This window comes from Scyliorhinus canicula, chromosome 13, assembly GCF_902713615.1.
Source record: "Scyliorhinus canicula chromosome 13, sScyCan1.1, whole genome shotgun sequence".
Lineage (NCBI taxonomy): Eukaryota > Metazoa > Chordata > Chondrichthyes > Carcharhiniformes > Scyliorhinidae > Scyliorhinus > Scyliorhinus canicula.
This window is the reverse complement of record NC_052158.1, coordinates 125,358,334-125,378,275: the sequence shown is the minus strand read 5'-3', so window position 1 is coordinate 125,378,275 and position 19,942 is coordinate 125,358,334. Positions and strand designations below refer to the sequence as shown.

Genomic DNA, 19,942 nt, shown 5'->3' with positions numbered 1-19,942 from the left:
ACATTGGTAGAACAACTCTTAGGCAAAGGTATATGACTATATGGCAAATGGGTGGCCAACACAGATACTGTATTTGGAATTCAGGCCATTTTTATGTGCAAGAATGAACCGTAGGTTGATAAATGTTGTATTATGTGGGGTGATGCCAAAGTTGTAATTTCGGAGAGTTACAGATCACACTTGCTATTTGATTTCAGGGTCAACACTTAGGCCGCCAGGGCTGGATAAGGACGTAGAGGACACAGTGAAACAGTGTTCTACATGTCAAGCAGTAGAAAAGAAACATTGGTTTGAGAAAGAAAGAGGTTTGGGAGGACGAGGGAGAAGGAATTTTCGTTCTTTTCCCATGTGCACAGGGTGTACTCCCGAATTGACTATTTTGTGCCAGATTAAGACGCTGCTGGCGGGGGTGTTCGGCATGGAGTATTCAGCAATTGTTGCGTTGGATCATGCTCCACATTGGGTGGAACTGCGGGTAAACAAGGGAGGGGGCCAGCACTCGCAGTGAGGCTTGATGTGGGGTTTTTGTCGGACAAGGAGGTTGGTGAGCGGGTGAGGGTGGCCGTTTGGGGGCATTCGGGAGTATGTGGAGCTGAACGACACGGGAAGTTTTGGCGGCCACATTGTGGGAGGCATTACAGGCGATAGTGAGAGGGGAGCTTATCTCGATATGGGTGCACAGGGAGAAGGCTGAGCTTGTGGAGAGGCTAGTGGAGGAGATCTTGCAGGTGGACAGTGAGGTATTTGGAGGCCTTGGAGCGGCAGGAACTGCAGATGGAGTTTGGGCTTTTATCCACAGGGATAGCGGTTGGGCAGCTGAGGAGGGCGAGGGGGGTGGTTTACGAATATGGTGAGAAGGCAAGCAGGATGTTGGCACATCAGTTGAGGAAACAGAAGGCAGCGAGGTAGATCGGGAAAGTGAAGGACAAGGGTGGGGGGGGGGGGGAAATGGTCTTGGACCCAGTGGGGGTGAATCAGGTGTTTAGCGATTTTTACAGTAGGTTGTATGAGTAGGAGCCCCCAGCCGGGGTGGAGGGGATGAGGCGGTATTTGGAGGGGTTGGAGTTCCCGAGGGTGGAGGAAGACCTGGACTGGGGGCTTGGAAGCCCCCAATGGGCTGGTAGAAGTGGTTGGAGGGGCTGGAGGCGATGCAGTTGGGCAAGCCCCCAGGCTCAGACGGATACCGAGTGGAGTTTTATAAAATGTTTTCAAGGGTCCTGGAGCCCTTTTTGGTGAGGGTGTTTACCGAGGCGAGGGATCAGGGGGTGCTCCCCACCCAATGCTATCACAAGCCTCGATCTACTTGATTTTAAAATGGGATAAAGATCCAAAGCAGTGTGGGTCTTATAAGCCAATCTCACTATTAAATGTGGACGGCAAGTGGAGGCCAAGATCTTCGCCTCAAGAATTGAGGACTGTGTGCCAGGAGTAATAGGGGAGGACCAAATGGGGGTTCATGAAGGAGAGGCATCTGGCGGCCAACATTAGGAGATTATTAAATGTGATAATGATGACCCTGAGGGATGAGGTGGAGGCGATGGTTGCCATGGGCGCGGAAAAGGCCTTCGATCAGGTGGAGTGGATCTGTGGGAGGTACTGGGGCGGTTTGGGTTTGGGCAGGGTTTTGTGGACTGGGTCCGGCTGCTGTTCCAGGCACCGGTGGCTAGTATGCGGACAAACCGGGTGAGCTCGGACTATTTTGGGCTGCTTCGGGGGACGAGGCAGGGATGCTCACTCTCCTCATTGCTCTTTGCCGAGGCCATATTTGCCTTGGCCATGGAGCCACTGCCGATGGAGTTGAGAGTGTCGAGGGACTGACATGAGATAGTATGGGGGGGGGGGGGGGGGCTGGAGCATAGATCTCGCTCTTTGCGGACGATTTGTTGTACATTTCGGACCCATCGGGAGGCATTGGGGGATTATGGGGACCTTGGAGGAATTTGGCTATAAATTGAACATGGGGAAGAGTGAGGTCTTTCCGATCCAGGTGAGGGGGCAAGAGAAGAGATTGGGAGAGATGCTGTTCAAGGTGGTGGGGGGAGCTTTCGGTACTTGGGTATTCAGGTGGCACAGGGGTGGGAGCAGCTGCATAAGTTACATTTGGCTGGGTTGGTAGAGCAGATGAAGGGGGACTTTAGGAGGTGCGTTCCTGTTGTCATTTCCAGGAAGGGTTCAGACGGTCAAGATGATGGTCCTCCCGAGGTTCTCGTTCATGTTTCAGAGCCTCCCAATTCCCAAGTTTTTTAGGAAGATGGATGCGGTGATTTCAGGGTTTGTGCAGGCGGGCTACTAATGGGCCCAAATTGTTTATGCATACTACAAACAAGAGGCCCCAGCACCGATCCCTGTGGAACACCACTAGTCACTGTAGTGATCTCTGTACATGTTAATACATGATTAGTTAATGTAGTCAAATGATCACTAGATGGCAATATTAACAGGAACTATATAAGGAATTTCCCACTGTTTCTTAGTGTTAGTGTGTGTGTATTGCAGCTAGAGTATAGTAGTGACCACCTCAGAATGTAGTGTATTATATTAATTGTTAATTTAATCTAATCTAATTTCATTACTAGTCAAAGTATTAAAGTAAAAGAACACACTATATTATTTTGTTGCTGAATAAATACAACTCGGCATGAAAAATGAGTAATATATATATATTAGATCTCTGTAATATAACAGTCACAACCTTCCATTCAGACACAACCTTCCATTCAGTAAAACACCCTTCTACTGCTATCCTCCACCTTCTGTGACCGAGCCAGTTCTGTATTCATCTTGCCACTTCACCTTTTGTACCAGTCTTCCATGAGGCACTTTGTCAAAGACGTTACTGAAGTCCAAGTAAACAACATCTACCACCCTCCCCTCATCAATCATCTTTGTCACCTTCTCAAAAAAACTCGATCAAGTTAGTAAGGCATAACCTCTCCGTCACAAAACCATGCTGTCATTCGCTAATAAATCCATTTGTTTCCAAATGGGTATAAATCTTGTCCCTGAGAATTCTCTCGAGTAATTTACCCACTACCGATGTGAGGCTCACTGGCCTATAGTGTCCTGGATTATCCCTGCTACCTTTCTTTTTAAAAAAAAAAATTTAGAGTATCCAATTCATTTTTTCCAATGAAGGGGCAATTTAGCGTGTTCAATCCACCTACCTTACACATCTTTCGGTTGTGGGGACGAAACCCACGCAAACAAGGGGAGAATGTATAAACTCCACACGGACCCTGCTTCCTTTCCTAAACAGTGGTAGTCCTCTGGGATCTCACCTGTAGCCAATGAGGATACAAATATGCCAGTCAAGACCCCAGCAATTTCCTCCCTTGCTTCCCTCATTATTCTGGGGTAAATCCCATCCGGCTCAGAACTCATTTACTATAATGGTGGTCCCACCAACCCGCCCCGCCCCCTCCCCACCCCTCCTGCTCACAGCTTAGTTCTTTCAAGAAAAATTGATAGGCAGCTGCCACCTTCGGGCAAATCCTACCATTGAGCCCCTCAGGGCGAACTTAATTTCTTACGCCTGAGAAACGGGGGGTGAGGGGGGTCCGAGGGCCGAGGGGTCTGAGTCACTCTATGCTAGCAAGATCCGACTCGGGGCTACCAGGGAGGCAAAGGCCAAGACACGGCCTCTCTCGCCCCCCTGGACTCCTGGGTCTTCTGACGTACCAAAAATCGCCACCTCTGGACTGGGAACCACCCGTACCTTAACGTCGGCAAATCCTTGCCAGAATCCCCCCTATTGTTTGTAGTATACATAAACGATTTGGAGGAAAATGTAGCTGGTCTGATCAGTAAATGGATGACACCAAGGTTGGTGGAGTGGCAAATAGTGTTGAGGATTGTCAGAGGATACAGCAGGACACAGATAGGTTGGAGACTTGCGCAGAGAAATGGCAAATAGAGTTTAATCCGGACAAATGTAAGGTAATGCATTTAGGTAGGTCTAACATAGGGGGAAATATACAGTAAATGGCAAAACTCTTAAGAATATAGAAAGTCAGCGAGATCTGAGGGTACAGATCCACAGATCTTTGAAAGTGGCAACACAAGTGGATAAGGTAGTGAAGAAAGCATACGGAATGCTTGCCTTCATTGGACGGGCCATCGGGTATAAAAACTGGCAAGTCATGCTACAGTTTTATAGAGCCGCACTTGGAATATTGCGCACAATTCTGGTCGCCACACTACCAGAAGGACGTGGAGGCTTTAGAGAGGGTGCAGAGGAGGTTTACCAGGATGTTGGTCTGGAGGGTGTTAGCTATGCAGAGAGGCTGAATAGACTCGGGACTGTTTTCATTAGGAAGATTGAGGTTGAGGGCGACCTGATAGAGGTCTACAAGATTGAAAGGTATGGATCGAGTGGCTGGGCAGACACTCTTTCCCAGGGTGGAGGGATCAGTCACGAGGCGGCGTAGGTTTAAGGTCCGTGGGGCAAAGTTTAGAGGAAATGTGCGAGGCAGGTTTATTTACACAGAGGGTAGTGAGTGCCTGGAACGTGCTGCCAGGGGTGGTTGTTGAAGCAGATACATTCACAGCGTTCAAAAGGCATCTCAACAAATACATGGATAAGATGGGTATAGAGGGATATAGAAGTAGGAAGTGCTGAGGGTTTTGGCCAAGGGTGGTATCATGACTGGCTTGGAGGGCCGAAGGGCTTGTTCCTTTGCTGTATTGTTCTTTGTTTGTTGCTTGCATATATTTGGTCAAGGTGGGCAGTCGTGGAAAGGTTAGGTTTGTACATGTAGATATTTTTTAACCTTCAGAGGTTTGTTCACGAAGAAAGGAAAGTGGGGAAAAATCAAATGAGTCTGATGAATTGGATATGAATAGGGTATCAGTAGTTTTCCCACACAAGTGCCTGAAACTAGTTCAGAACCAAGTCACAGTCAGACAGACGTGAGTGGAACATTCAACTCAAGTTCAAGATCAAAATCCGTCTTTGTTGTTGGAAAAATCTTCTCCGATTCAGCCAAAATAGGCCGAGGTCTTTCAGAATCCTGAAAGTTTGGGTCGAGAAAGTAGGTATGCTCTTGAGAATAGGAAACCAGTGGCAAAGTTTGATTCGTAAATAAATGAAAAACAGGAAATGTATATACGTTGTATGGAACTTTTGTATCTTTTTTTTCATCGAGGGAAGAGCATAATAGTGCCCTCTGTTTTGTGTATGTATGGCTTCATCTTGGAGTTTACTGACCTACAGCACCATGACCTCCTTCACAAGAAAGACAAGGGGGCAAGTCCTGAATGTACCTCAGCCGGAACAGGAATCAACCCCAGTGCTGTTGGCACCAATCTGATCCATACTCCACCCCCAGAGTTACTGAGGCAGCATGAATTTTCATGTAATATTATTGTCTGGAGCTATGAATAATGATGATAGAGGCATATTGTGTGTGTCTCTGTCTCTGACGGGAGTAAACCAGTCATTCCAAATAGAGCACAACTAAACGGCAGGCAAAGACTGTAGTACTGAGTGTATGAATGTGTGAATAATATATCCAGTATGTTTTTAAAAAAATGTCTTTAAAATAATTGAGGGATGAAGTAAAGACCAAGTAGTATCAGGTCTGATTTGAGCTGCTTGTCAGCATGTAAAACGTGGTGGGGAGCGGGGCACAAGTCAGTGATTAAGTTAATTTGTAGATGCAAAGGCATGCAAGCTTTGTAAGCACTCATTAAAAGGGCCCTTGAATTCCTTGGCTTCACCTATTTGCCGTAATCCTTCATTTTTGTCTAACCAGTTGTCTATCCATGCTGCTACGTGATTTAAAGCAATGAGTCAAAATCCTGAAACTCTATCAGCACAGTGGATGTACCTCGACCACATGAACTGTAGTGGTTAAAGAAAATAGCTCACCATCACCTTCTTGAGGGCAGTTAGGGATATGCAACAAATGCTGGCCTATTCAACAATGCCCACAACCCATGATTGAATTTTTAATTGTCTTTCATCGCTAATCTCAATTTCCAAGGTCCTTGAACATGTAATTTCCCTGATCTAGGGGGCAACACGGTGGCGGAGTGGTTAGCATTGCTGCCTCACGGCGCCGAGGTGCCAGGTTCGATCCCGGCTCTGGGTCACTGTCCATGTGGAGTTTGCACATTCTCCCTGTGTTTGCATGGGTTTCGCCCCCACAACCCAAAAATGTGCAGGGTAAGTGAATTGGCCAGGCTAAATTACCCCTAAATTGGAAAAAAAATGAATTGGGCATTCTAAATTTAAAAAACAAAATTTCCTTGATATATGTCCTTTTGTCCAAAAGCTCTTTTTTGTATCTCTCCAATCAATTTGACACATTCTAAGTCTACCCTATTCAAACAATATCCCCTCTGACTCGGGTGCATTATGCCTCTCTCTGCCCTTTCTAGCCTTTGAGATAGTTGATTACAGCATTCCCGTGCCACTCCTCTGTTGTCCAGCTTGTTTGGACAGTCTTCATTTGACTCTGCCCTTATCCGTCCAGTAACATCGATCGCATTGTTACGATTTCTCCTCAGAACTTGACATCATTACCTCAGAGATTTCCAAAAGATTCATCCTCTACTCCTTTTCATCAGCTAAATTCTTGTTCCCTCTACATTATCCACAGAGTAGAGTTGTTTTACACATGCATGCTGATGCTATCTCGCCATACCTTTCCTTCACTTCTTTTGACCCTTCTAATGTCTTTTATGTTACTGGAATATAACTCTGATATCCAGTTTTGGATTAGTCCTAATTTCCTCCAGCTAAACATTGGGAAAACCATTGATTTTTGGTACAACTCCACACTCCATCTCACTCCCTTGACACCATCATGTTGAACAGAATTGTTTGCAAACTTGGTATCTATTAGAAGCTAAGCTAAGTTTCTGAATCATTGGGTGGTATTCTCTGTCCCACCAGCCCTGTTTTCCACCCCCGCCAACAATGGGATTCTCCATTCACACAGCCGGTCATTGGGATTTCCATTTGTGGGCCATTCCACGCTGTCGGGAATCGTGCAGCTGTGGGTCCGCTGACGGCAGGGCAGAGGATCCTGCCAAAGGAGAATCCCGCAGGAGATCTTTATCATCAAGCTGCCTACTTCCACTGCTGTAACATTACCTGCTGCTGAAACTTCCATTCATACCTTTGTCAATTACTTCTATCTCATACACCCTATAATTTCAGCTCACTCTTTAGATCCAAAGGCTCAGGTTTGTAGATTTTCATGGGATCTTCAAAAAATTACAGTCCTTAAAACCTACTGCTTTGGCATGCTTTTGGCCATTTACCAAAATATCTCTGTGGCTCGGTGTCTTGAAGCACCTAAATGCATATTTGAAGAGATTGAAGAAATTCTGTACTTGTAGATTCCCACTAACTCATTTTTAAATCTACTTGTAACATTGGTTGCCTTCATCAGTAAGTAATGAAATGGTGAGAGATGTGTACTACTGCTTGCAGGCATTACTTGAACAGAAAGTAATAATAAAAACCAGACAAGTAAATTACATTAAATTGCTTTGCTTTGGTGAAACAAGAAACTAAGGAACTTTTATTTTGCTTACAGATGTGAGGAAAAGAAGAGGAATATGTTTTCCTGGAATTCCCTGTTTCTTCAGGAATACCAGAAGACGTATAGAGGATAGACAAGTTAATAACATTCGGAATTGTATAGAACAAGAAGGTAAATGGAAAATGACATTGCCTCTTTTTTTTTAAAAAAAAGCACAAAATTTTAAAAGTTTGCCTTTGTCTGGTACTTTCAGATGAACTAAATCTTCATGTATCCTTCTTAGAATAGTTCAGCATGAGAGGAGTTACTTTTCCCCATATCCCTGCATTTGTTTCTCCTTCCAAATATTTAATCAATTCTCTTTTGAAGATTACTCTTAAGAACAACTTATATTTATATAGCAATTAACATAATAAATTATTGAGGTGCTTCGCCTTGACATCGAGCCACTCAAAGAGATATGCAGGTAAATGACCAAAAGCTTGCCAAAGAAATAGGTTTTAAGGACTGGCTTAAAGGAAGAATGAGTGGGAGAGAGATTTAGAAGCAAATTCTGGAGCTGTGGGGCCTTGGCTGCTAAAGGCATGGCCACCAATTGTTACAGTCCCAGCTGATGTTACTACTGGACAATCGGGTACCAGAATGGAAGCCTGGCTCAATAGGCTGTCATTTTTTTTTGTTTAGACATGGATGGACAGTCACAGGGCTACCGTTTAACAAAATAATAAAACATTTATTAAGCATGAAAAGATTGACTGAAATATAATACTCTTTCAGCCTACTTACATCTTCCGAAATGTACACAGATTTTTAAGGATAACATCAGTTACAAAAATATATCTTGCACTACAATGTTCTCAGTAAATACACAGTCCATAGGCGAAAACAATAGGCAAAATGTGGTCAGGCACCATGCACTGAAACCACGTTACAGATGCTACCCAATGTAGCTTCTGTGGATTTCTTAACAAATCCCCCCCAGATGCTTGTCACACTGTGAACCAACTGGTCTCACTGGAGCTCTTAACTTCCACACTCTACTGTGTTTCCAAACTCTACTCTCAAAACACATACTGTAGGACCTTCTCCCAAACAACGCTTTCTTTTAGATGCCGCCAAGGATCCACTTCCAGGATTTCAATTATTTTTTTCAGTATTCCCCTGCTCTGGATTGCCACGTGCATTCAAGCTTTCACACAATCTCGCCGGTATCCAGCCATGCAAACCGAACACCACTGCTTCACAGGCGACATTAAGGTGTCACAAACCTTTTGATTTATCTCTGATGCAACTGTCTCTTTAACTCTGAGCACTTTCTCTGCTTTTTGCTTTAACTTTATCCAACTTGTTCAATTTCTTTTTTTTTGTTCCTTTAACTTCACTGTTGCTGAGACCTTTTTTTTTTGTTTCATCTCCCTGGTTTAGTTTTCCTCCTGTTTTTTGGGCAGCACGGTGGCACAGTGGTTAGCACTGCTGCAAGACCGTGCCAGGGACTCTGGTTCATTTCCGACCTTGGGTGACTGTGTGGAGTTTGCACGTTCTCCCCGGGTCTGCATGGGTTTCCAGCAGGTGCTCCAAAGATGTGCGGGTTAGGTGGATTGGCCATGCTAAATTGCCCCTTTGTGTCCAAAGGTTGGGTGGGGCTACAGGAATAGGACAGGGTTGCAGGGAAGTGGGCCTAGGTAAGGCGCACTTCCAGAGGGTCAGTGCAGATTCAATGGGCTGAATGGCCTCCTTCTGCACTGCAGGGATTGGTTTTTGTAATAAATAATTTTTTTCCAATTGAGGGGCAATTTAGCGTGGCCAATTCACCCCTGCACATCTTTTTGGGTTGTGGGGGTGAGACCCATGCAGACACGGGGAGAACGTGGAAACTCCACATGGACAGTGACCCGGGGCTGGGATCGAACCCGGGTCCTCGCTGCTGTGAGGCAGCAGTGCTAGCCACTGTGCTGCCCTCCCCCTGTAGGTATTCTAAGTTTGCTTTTCCCAGCTGCACCATTGTCCTGTCAGGTTTCCTCTGGATCCAGTCAAAAATGCAAAAGTTCTTTGTAACCTAGGGTGACCCCTGGTTGCTAAGCAACAGCCTTAATCCTGTTTAATCCTGTTTACTGTCATTATAAACCTTTAATTACAGTGCAGGCACAGTTTGAAAAGGTAATGGCAGATTTGAAAGAAAAAGAACCATTGGCAATATCAGCTAATAGAACATAGAACAGTACAGCACAGAACAGGCCCTTCGGCCCTCGATGTTGTGCCGAGCAATGATCACCCTACTTAAACCCACGTAACCCGTATACCCGGTAACCCAACAATCCCCCCATTAACCTTACACTACGGGCAATTTAGCATGGCCAATCCACCTACCCCGCACATCTTTGGACTGTGGGAGGAAACCGGAGCACCCGGAGGAAACCCACGCACAAACGGGGAGGACGTGCAGACTCCACACAGACAGTGACCCAGCCGGGAATCGAACCTGGGACCACTGGAGCTGTGAAGCATTGATGCTAACCACCATGCTACCGTGAGGCCCCTTATGTGAGAACTAGGAAGGAATGTTGGGTTAAGGGAACAGGAGGACAAAACCAGAGAGCACTAGGGGGATATACAAGAGAAACTAGAGAATGATGTATATGCAAAGCTGGGGAAGAGGCCAGGGGGCAACTTTAGATATTTGGCCCAGTGGGATAGGCGAAAGGAGGAACTTGGCAGAAGCAGCCGATCAGATGGCCTCAGTTTTTGTGACAAAGAGTTCCATGAACTCCTCTTGTTGACAGTGAGGGTGAGTGGAAATGGGAGAGGGGTTTAAAAATATGGTTTGCATTGGAGGAAAGAAGCCAGGTGGGATTATCATTGCATTCAGGGATAATCTTGGTAGGGTGAGCAGTTTTAGCAGATGAGAGCAGGACCTAATGGTGCATAATGCAGTCCAGCCAGATCTGGCAAGAAATGGCTCAAGCAGTTGTCTGCGATTATCTGTTTAAGACTGTTGAGATTGGGTAACTCTGGGAAGCAAAAGTGGAATTTTTTCAAGTTTGTTTTTCCTGTGACATGGGCCTTTCAGTTAAGGCAGATGTTTTTCCCTCAATCATCCAGACAGTATGGAATTCAGTTAATGCAAGCTGGAATGGACAATGACGACAAGTTCCCTTTCCTAAAGATGGAAGCTGATGATAATTTGAATATTTTCTTGTGCTAACCTCTTGCGTTGCCATCCAATAGCAGAACCAGGCCTCCAGCCATATCAAGTGATACTGTTCTCCATTGGGCCATTGGTGAGAGGAGGAGCTGGTATTTGAAGTGTTCATCTAAATAAAATCAAAATAAACAAATACTGGTGATAATGTGTGTATTTATAAAGCTGTCCCTGTCTTCAGACGGAGCTGGAATTTCGCCCTTGGCAGATCAGTACTATGGTCAGGAGTCTGGGGAAGATCTGTGTTCAAATCAAATCCTGAATGAAGGGTTAAATGCTCCCAATTTCTGATTTCTATAAGGCATTTGTGAAAAATGAGTTTGGACTATTTTCATCCAGTTCCCAATGAAAGTTGGCTCCATGCATAAAACCTATTAATTGGCAATCTCACACTGAGTTCCTACAGAATAACTGATGTGGGGAATGGAAAAATCTGTGGTCCAGGTGGGCTTCTGTGGTTCGACTGACGCAAACTGAATCAGAATAGAAGGCGTTTTACTCTGTATTGCGGTGTCCTATATCTAACCTAAGATGTTTGTCCTGGGATGGCAGGACTGACGTATGAGGCGAGATTACATAGAACATACAGTGCAAAAGGAGGCCATTCGGCCCATCGAGTCTGCACCAACCCATTTAAGCCCTCACTTCCACCCTATCCCTGTAACCCCACCTAACCTTTTTGGTCACTAAGGGCAATTTATTATGGCCAATCCACCTAACCTGCACGTCTTTGGATTGTGGGAAGAAACCGGAGCAACCAGAGGAAACCCACGCAGACACGGGGAGAACGTGCAGACTCCGCACAGACAGTGGCCCAGCAGGGAATTGAACCTGGGACCTTGGTGCTGTGAATCCACAGTGCTAATCACTTGTGCTACCGTGCTGCCCTCAGCTGATTGAGTCAGTTAAGATTATATTCGCTGTAGTTTAGAAGAATGGGGCGGGGGAGGGAAATCTCATAGAAACATATAAAATTCTAACATGACTAGACAGGGTAGATGCAGGAAGGATGTTTCCAATGGCAGGGGGGAATCCAAAACCAGGAGTCACAGTCTAAGGCTACGGGGTAAACCATTTAGAACTTTGTTGATGAGAAATTCCTTTACCTAGAGAATGAATTCGCTAACTCGGAAAGCGGTTGAGGCCAAAACATTGTTTTCAAGAGGAGTTGGATATATCTGTTGAGGCTAAAGGGAACAAAGGTGGAAAAGCGGGAACAGGTTTGAGTTCGATGATCAGCAATGATCATAATGAGTGGAGGAGCAGGCTCAAAGGGCTGAATGGCCTACTCCTATTTTCTGTGTTTCTATGTATTTGATGCTGGTTGCCAAAATAATTGAATTTAATTCCTTGGCTTTGTTGTCCTCATAGATAAGATATCATAGATATTGATAAGCTCAAGTCAAATTGACTGAAATAAAATGGAAAATACAGCAATTTTGTATCTGGCTTTAAAGTAAATGATAATTGTGGTATTGTATTTGTAATACTTGCGTATTGTATTTTTTTTAGGAATATCCAAGAATGCTGGGACAGATGCTGTTTCGCAACAATTGACAGTGGGTCCATCCACGGTTGATGGCTTTAAAACTGACCTACAGATTGACTCTGGTGGAAATAATGGAATGAATATGGAAACTGAAGTTTAAATGATTTTTATAAACCACTATTTTCTACATTTGCGCATTTATTAAGAGTACCAGGACCTGAGAAAAACAAATTAAACACTTGATTTTCCAGATGTGACATTTCTCTTTTTATCAGTGTCATGACTGGGGAGAGTCTGGTTTATCTGAACAAATATCTGTTCCAGAAGAACCTGAAATATGATGGTATTGTAGTCCTCACAGTTGACGTAACCTATGATTAGAGAGTATGTACATTCAGTTTTAGACGTCTTTCACTCAAACAAATTCACCGGCTGTTAACATTTGAAGAGAATCCTGACATAGTCCAGTTCACCATTTTCTGAATCAACTCCTTTGCAGAAGACTTGTTGACAATTATGAAGAGAGATATCTTTTTCTGCCATTTGAAGAGAAATATGCAAAACTGAAAGGGTTTGCCATTCCTTCCTCGTGTGAACCATACTTTTTTATTTTAAACACCTGAATGAAAATCTATTCCGTGAACAAGGATAGTTTCATACAGATACAACCACAATTTTATAACTTATAATATTTTTAAAAGACTTAGCAGTGCAGTTTAATACCAACCAGCAAACTTTTACTATTTCTGTCAGTAGTTTGAGCTTATTACATTTAATTACTTCTGTTTGCTCACAAATTGAATAAAATATTGCCTTTTTAAATATTACTTCAGTGGAGAATTTTAAAAGATTATATGATTACTTAGTTTCAAGATCATACCTTTGATCTAAAATTTTGTCAACATAAAATTACAATATAAATTTTAATGCCGCCGATGTTGAAACACCTTTCTGCATTCAGATAATTCTGTGTAAAGAATGAAATCTTTTTTTGAGAGTGGAAAATGAGGTGACCAAAGCAAATGGCTTGCCTCAGCAAAGTCACCTACTCCAAGGATCGGGGGCTGAATTTTCCACCGTCGAGATTCTCCGTTTTGCCGGCAGAATTTTGCCGGAAACCCAATTGACCAGCCGGTGAAACGGAGAATCCCGACGGCGTGCTGCACCAGAAATCTGGTGCGGTGGGACGGAGAAACCCGCCCATGGTGAGTCATGTATGGAAGAAAGTTGACACCTGAGCTGATAGTGAAAATATTTGTTTTGTTTGGTTTGTAACCACCTTTTTGTTAAAAGAATGGACCAACAATAGAGTATTGGAAATTGAGTATACAAGTTTTATAAAACATAAATTAATTGATTGATATTTATTGTCACATGTAAAGAAGTACAAGTGAAAAGTATTTTTCTGTGGCCAAAGGAATGTACACAGTACGTACATAGTAAACAAGAATAATCGACAGAGTACATTGACTGGTGCATCAACAAATAATGATTGGTTACAGTGCGAAACAAGGCCAAACAAGAGCAGCATAGGGTGTTGTGAATAGTGTTTACAGGGAACAGATCACTCCAAGGGAGAGTAGAACAAATGTTATGGGCCAGGGTTTAGAGAACCCCAAAGTGTATCATGGAGTTCACCTGACCCACAACTGTTAGTAGATTGTGGTTTGGGGAGCACATGGCCCACTCTACGGTGTGGCACAGCAGAAATGGAAAAGTATATTTTACAGCAAAACAATGTTTATTCTATGAACTGAAGTTAACCTTTTTTGAAACGTACAGTGAACATCTTAGCAACCATCAATTCAAATATAATCCCCAAAGAATACAACACTAAGTAATTCTTCACTACTGAGAGCAGTTATTAGTTTTGAATCACCAGGATCGATTTACAGTTTTTAGATTACAGAGTGAGACTCTAATACACCTTCTGGCTGTGACTGCAGCTATCCAGTTCTGAAAGTGAAACTAAAACACACCCTGCAGCAAACAGCCTAAAACAAAAGTAAAAAGCTGACAGACAGCCCAGATCCACCTCGTCTCTGACATCACTGCAGTAGTAAACACCAATTTCTTAAAGGTACTCTCACTACAGCTATTTATATACACACCCACTTATAAACACCCATTTCTTAAAGGTACTCTCACATGACACAAAATATAATTTGTTTACATTTCAAAACATCACGTTGCCTACTTGTTCCATCCTAGACTAACATACTTGAATTATGTCAAGTAGTGGTAAAACTCCAAATATGAAAGCTCCATAGCCCTCCCTAGGCCTAGCTCTAATTCCCACTTCCTCTTCCCCATCTCCAGCTTGTATTTGTATGTATCAGAGACATTCCCTTGCCCCATTGCATCCCGTGATAACATCTAATAATGGGGTCAAAGCAATTGGGGGGGAAAGAGGACAACTCTTTTTACGAATGAAGTTCCTCACCTGCAAATATCGAAATGCACCCATTCTTGGGAGTTGAAATTTCTCCTCCAGACCCGCAACCATACCTTTCACAACCAAATCCCTGAACCTCTCAACCCCTTTTCTCCTCCATATCCTGTATATTGCGTCCATCCCTGATGGTGCAAACCTATGACTAACACAAATTGGTGACCGTAAAGACATATCCCCCAGTCCAAACTGTTGCCTAAACTGGTTCCAAACTCTTAAAGGTGCCACTATCACCGGGCTTGTCAACTAACCAGTGAGAACGGAAGAGGGGCCGTAACCAACGCCCTCAGACATAACCTTACACAAGAGGCCTCCTTGATCCGACCCCACCCCACACCCGGCTCCTCAAACCATCTTTGCACGCATAAGGTTTGGCTGCACCAACCCACCTGATTGTCACCCTTGTTGCACCAAAGCTCTTCTTTAAAAATAAATTTAGAGTACCCAATTCATTTTTTCCAATTAAGGGGCAATTTAGCGTGGCTAATCCACCTACCCAGCCCATCTTCGGGTTGTGGGGGGGCGAGACCCACGCAAACACGGGGAGAATATGCAAACTCCACACGGACAGTGATCCAGAGCCGGGATCGAACCTGGGACCTCGGCGCCGTGAGGCAGCGGGGCTAACCCACCTCCCAGCTCCTCCTCCCACTTGCGCTTCAGCTCCTCGGTCTGCGACTCCTCCGGTCCCATAAGCTCCTTATAGATGTCCGAGACGTTCCCTCCCCCACCCACTCTCTGGTACCTACCCTGTCCTGAATCCCCCTTAGCAGTAGGAGCGGGAAGGTTGACACATGTTTACGAAGGAAGTCCTGCACCTGCAGATACCTGAATTTGTTTCCCCTCGTCAGCCCAAACTTTTCCTCAAAAGCCCTCATACTCTGAAAGCTCCCCTCTATAAACATTTCCCCCATCCTCTCAATCCCCGCTCTCCGCCATAACCGGAACCCCCCGTCCATCCTCCCTAGGGCAAACCGATGATTATCACAAATTGGGGCCCGGACCGATGCTCCCACATACTGCCTCCTCTGGCCCCAAACTCTCAGGGCCGCCTCCACCACGGGGCTGGTGGAGTACCGCGCGGCAGAGGCGCTGTTACCAATGCCCACAGATTGGTGCCCTTACAAGAAGCTGTCTCCATACGCAGCCATACCAACCCCCCCACCACCCACTTTCTGATCATGGCTATATTAGCCGCCCAGTAATAGTTGCTAAAATTTGGCAGCGCCAGCCGGCCCTTTCCCTGACTCCGCTCAAGCATTACCTTCCTTGCCCGCGGGGTCTTGCCTGCCCAGGCGAAGCCTGTGATCACTCTGTTGACCTGCTTAAAAAAAGGGCCGCTGAATAAAGATGGGGAGACATTGAAATACAAATAGGAATCTCGGGAGGACCGTCATTTTCACCGTTTGCACCCTCTCAGCCAGAGATGCGCCTCCTACAACAGTACCACATCCGCCTTCAATCCACTAAGATGTGCGAACACACGTGCCCTTTTGACCGGCCCGTTTAACCCTCGAACATTCGAGGTGATCAGCCTAGTTGGGGGGCTCATCGCCCCCCTCCCCACCGATCAGTCATCCCCCTTTTTTAAACCCGCCTCCACAGGTCCATCCCCAGGCAGCCCCCGCCGCCCGACTCCTCTCTGTCCCTCAGCCCAAGTCCCTCCCTCGTCAGCAGAACATTCACCCCCCCCTCCCTCCCACTGACCAGCAACAACACCCTATAACCCAATCCCTTTCCTAAACCAAACATATGCACACCCCTCACTGCGCTTCCGAGAGCTAGCTCACCGAGCTAGCTTGGTAGCCCCCACCCTGGTGCCAGATAACCGGAAAGCTCTTCTAATCCTAGGAGTCTTTCCTGCTTAGACAAAGGCAGAGATTAATCTGTCAACCCGAGTGGAAAAAAGATTTAGACAGAAAGATCGGAGACTCTGAATAGAAACCTCGGTAAAATGTTCACTTTGACCGTGTATACTCTACCCGCCAATTTTAGGGAAAGGGCTTCCCACCTCTTCAGGTACCCCTTCACCTCTTCTACCAGACTCTCGAGTTCAGTTTATGTAACAATCAGTGCAACCTGAATTCCTAACTACTAAACTGTGCCTTGGCCAGTTTAAAAGATCTGTCCTCTTTCCTCAAGGAATTTACCAATCTCTCTCTCTCTTATTCAATCTATACCCTGAATAGGGTGGCACAGTGGTTAGCACTGCTGCATCACAGCACCAGGGACTCTGGTTTGCTTCCGACCTCAGGTGATGTATGGACATTGCACATTCTCCCCGTGTTTGCATGGGTTTCCTCTGGGTGCTCCGGTTTCCTCCCACAGTCCAGAGATGTGCAGGTTAGGTGGATTGGCTGTGCTAAATTGCCCCTTAGAATGGGATTGCAGGAATAGGGCAGGGGATTGGACCTGGGTATGGTGGCATTTTGATGGGCTGAATGGCCTCCTGCACTACAGGGATTCTATGTAAAGGATCAACATTTTTTCAGAAGTTCCATAATTTCTCCAATACGTGTGAGAGGATAAGAAATGTACAATATTAAATCATCTGCGTAAAGGGACATTCTATATTCCTCATCACTCTTTCCTCCCCCCCCCCCCCCCCCCCCCCCCAATACTTTCCATTCCCCTGACAATCTAAGCTCAATGGCCAACAGTTCAATCACTAACGCAAATAGTAGTGGAGACGGGGCATGCCCTGTCTCATGCCCCTGAGTAGTCGGAAATATCCTGAGCTCACAGCATTGGTGTGGACACTAGCCGTGGGTATTAGCGCCATTGTATGTTTGCCTTTTGGTAAATGTAGGCTGTGTAGTTCACACTTCAGCTCAAAACTATACAGGTCAAGCAAAAACATTTCTGTTTTAAATTTGGAAAATTATTTGGAAAATTAAGGGGTGCATAATGCTCATCTACAGTACTCCAAAAGTAGAGGTTATTAGTTATTGTTGATACTAGTTTTGTAGAGCTCAATCTCGGTAGTTAGTTCAATGTTGATGCCAAGAAGTTAATTGATCATGCTACAATGATCATGCTCATATAAGAGAAACTATGAAGTCACAAATTTTTCTATTAAGTGGATTTGAAAGTTTTTTTTTGGTTGCATGCAGTTTGGGAGGGCGGGGGAAACAAGGGAATTGTTTTATTCTTGCAATCTCCGTGGAGATCGATAACTTTTAAAGAGAAATGTGAAATTCTGGTGAACTGCTGAAAGAACAACACCTCAAGATTTCAGTTTTTAAATTTTTTTTTGTAACTAGTGAGTCAACTAACACTTTTTTTGTTGGTATCTTGTACTTTAAAATATAAAGAGATCCCCATTTAACTTTTAGCACAGCCCAAAATCTCTCGCTATGGTTAGATGTTACACTCGCCTGTAAGTGGACACTTTATCCTCGAAGAGCCAGATTAAATCCTGATGGTTTATTTCCTTTTTACTTTCTCAGCCAAGTAAAACTGCTGATCTCAAAACTTTCACTGTAACGATTATACTGTAAATCATTTCCCTCTAGCTCTAAGCTAGACAAGTCTTCTACCCTCCTTTAAATCCTCTCAAACTCGGCCTTCAATCTCAGTGCAAGCACCCATCTGCGTTCTGCTTGAACAATAAAGTCAATGTTTAATTTTGGTTCAGGTGCGGCTGCCTCTATGTCCTGCTTCCTGTCCCTCAGATGATTGCAGACCACACCAAAGAGAAAAGACATCTGTCTGTGATATTCATGGTTTTGTAAGGATGTCTGATCTCAAACAATGGCTTCCTCTGCCCTCATCCCTATGGCAATGTGAAACAGCAGCAGGCTGCCACCACCACTGATGTGCATTCTGGGAACACATCTAGATAGGGCGGCAGAGCATGGAAGGCTAAGAAGATTGAGGGTCACTGAGAGGGCACGGGGTGGTGATTGCGGCATCATCAGTAACTAGGGACAGTTAGAGTCATGATTGTACTCCAGTAAAACACTTTACACGCGAGACATGTGAAGTCTCTGTCACATTATTCCGCACTGTGCCGGCCTGCACCCCTCCCCGTTCGCCAGTCCCCACCCCCTTGCCACGGTGATCCTGGATCTAGCCACGGTCACTGCAGCTCTAAACCTTTATTCCTCAGGGTCATTGCAGAGCTCAAACAGGGATCTGTGTGGCATTTCCCAACCCACAGCCCACAAGTGCATCCATGAAGTGATGGATGCCTTGTTTGCCTGCGCAGCTGACTATAAATTTTTGACTTTGACCAAGTCCACAAAGATACCCGCAGCATTCTCTGCCATCGTTGGGATGCCCCAGGTCTGGAGGTAACAGATGGCACCCATGTCACCATGCGTCTTCAAGGGATACCCCAGGAGGACCAGATGGCTCTTGGGGTATAAGGGTATAAGGCACTCGCTTAGCACCTGGCTAATGACAGCCCCTTAATTGGAAAAATAAATTGGGTACTCTACATTTAAAGAAAAACAAGCAAATTACATAGCAAACAACAATACACTGAAGCTACGCACTTTATATCACAGACAAAAATCCAATAAACAATAAACAAGAAATGAAACCACCAGCATCTAAGTCAGTCCATATACCCATATACCACCCCCCCCCCCCCCCACACACCCCAGCAGCAGCCCCACATCAGTGATAGCGTATCCAATGCGTGTATAGGAAAGCATGCATATGTAGAAAGCAGTGCGTGCACGTTGGCAAGAGTGTACTTGTAATAAAGAGTATATGAATGAATGTCTGCATATGGGGTCACGGTAGCACAGTGCTTAGCACAGCTGCTTCACAGTGCCAGGGTCCCAGGTTCGATTCCCGGTGTGGAGTCTGCACCTTTTCCCTGTGTCTGTGTGCGTTTCCTCCGGCTGCTCCGGTTTCCTCTTAACAAGTCCTGAAAGATGTGCTGTTCAGTAATTTGGACATTCTGAATTCTCCCTCAGTGTACCCGAACAGGTGCTGGAATGTGGTGACTAGGAGCTTTGCACAGTAACTTCATTGCAGTGTTAATGTAAGCCTACTTGTGACAATAATAAAGCTTATTATTATGTGTACGCCTGTAAGAGTGTGCGTGTGTGAAACACGAGCAGCACAGTCCACCGGAAAATGACACACCGACGCAACATGGCGGGAGAGAAAACACCCCTCCCCAGAGAGAGCACAGTTCAGTCCAAGGACAGGTTCCTCCTACAAAAGTCAAGGCAAAATCCATAGTAAACATAGAAACCACAAAACAGGTAACAGTACAATGAAAACACCAACCATGAACAAAACCAGTTAACAGGAAATAAGAAAACAAAGACACCAGCACCCAGCAGCAGTGA

General features: G+C 45.0%; 1 protein-coding gene and 1 long non-coding RNA gene across 3 annotated transcripts in view; one reads left to right on the top strand and one right to left on the bottom strand.

The window, feature by feature from the left end:
* LOC119975947 overlaps positions 1 to 13,008 on the top strand; it is a 37,558-nt gene extending 24,550 nt beyond the window's left edge. Inside the window, exons 2-3 of one of the 2 annotated variants that reach the window (XM_038815924.1) lie at positions 7,548 to 7,664; positions 12,205 to 13,008. In XM_038815924.1, coding sequence (XP_038671852.1) covers positions 7,548 to 7,664; positions 12,205 to 12,341 — 254 coding nt within the window. In that variant the 3' untranslated portion in view covers positions 12,342 to 13,008. The remainder of the gene's footprint in view (positions 1 to 7,547; positions 7,665 to 12,204) is intronic. The other variant, XM_038815925.1, reaches the window with a different exon arrangement.
* LOC119975949 overlaps positions 1 to 19,942 on the bottom strand; it is a 59,537-nt gene that overhangs the window by 20,680 nt on the left and 18,915 nt on the right. The window lies entirely within an intron of this gene.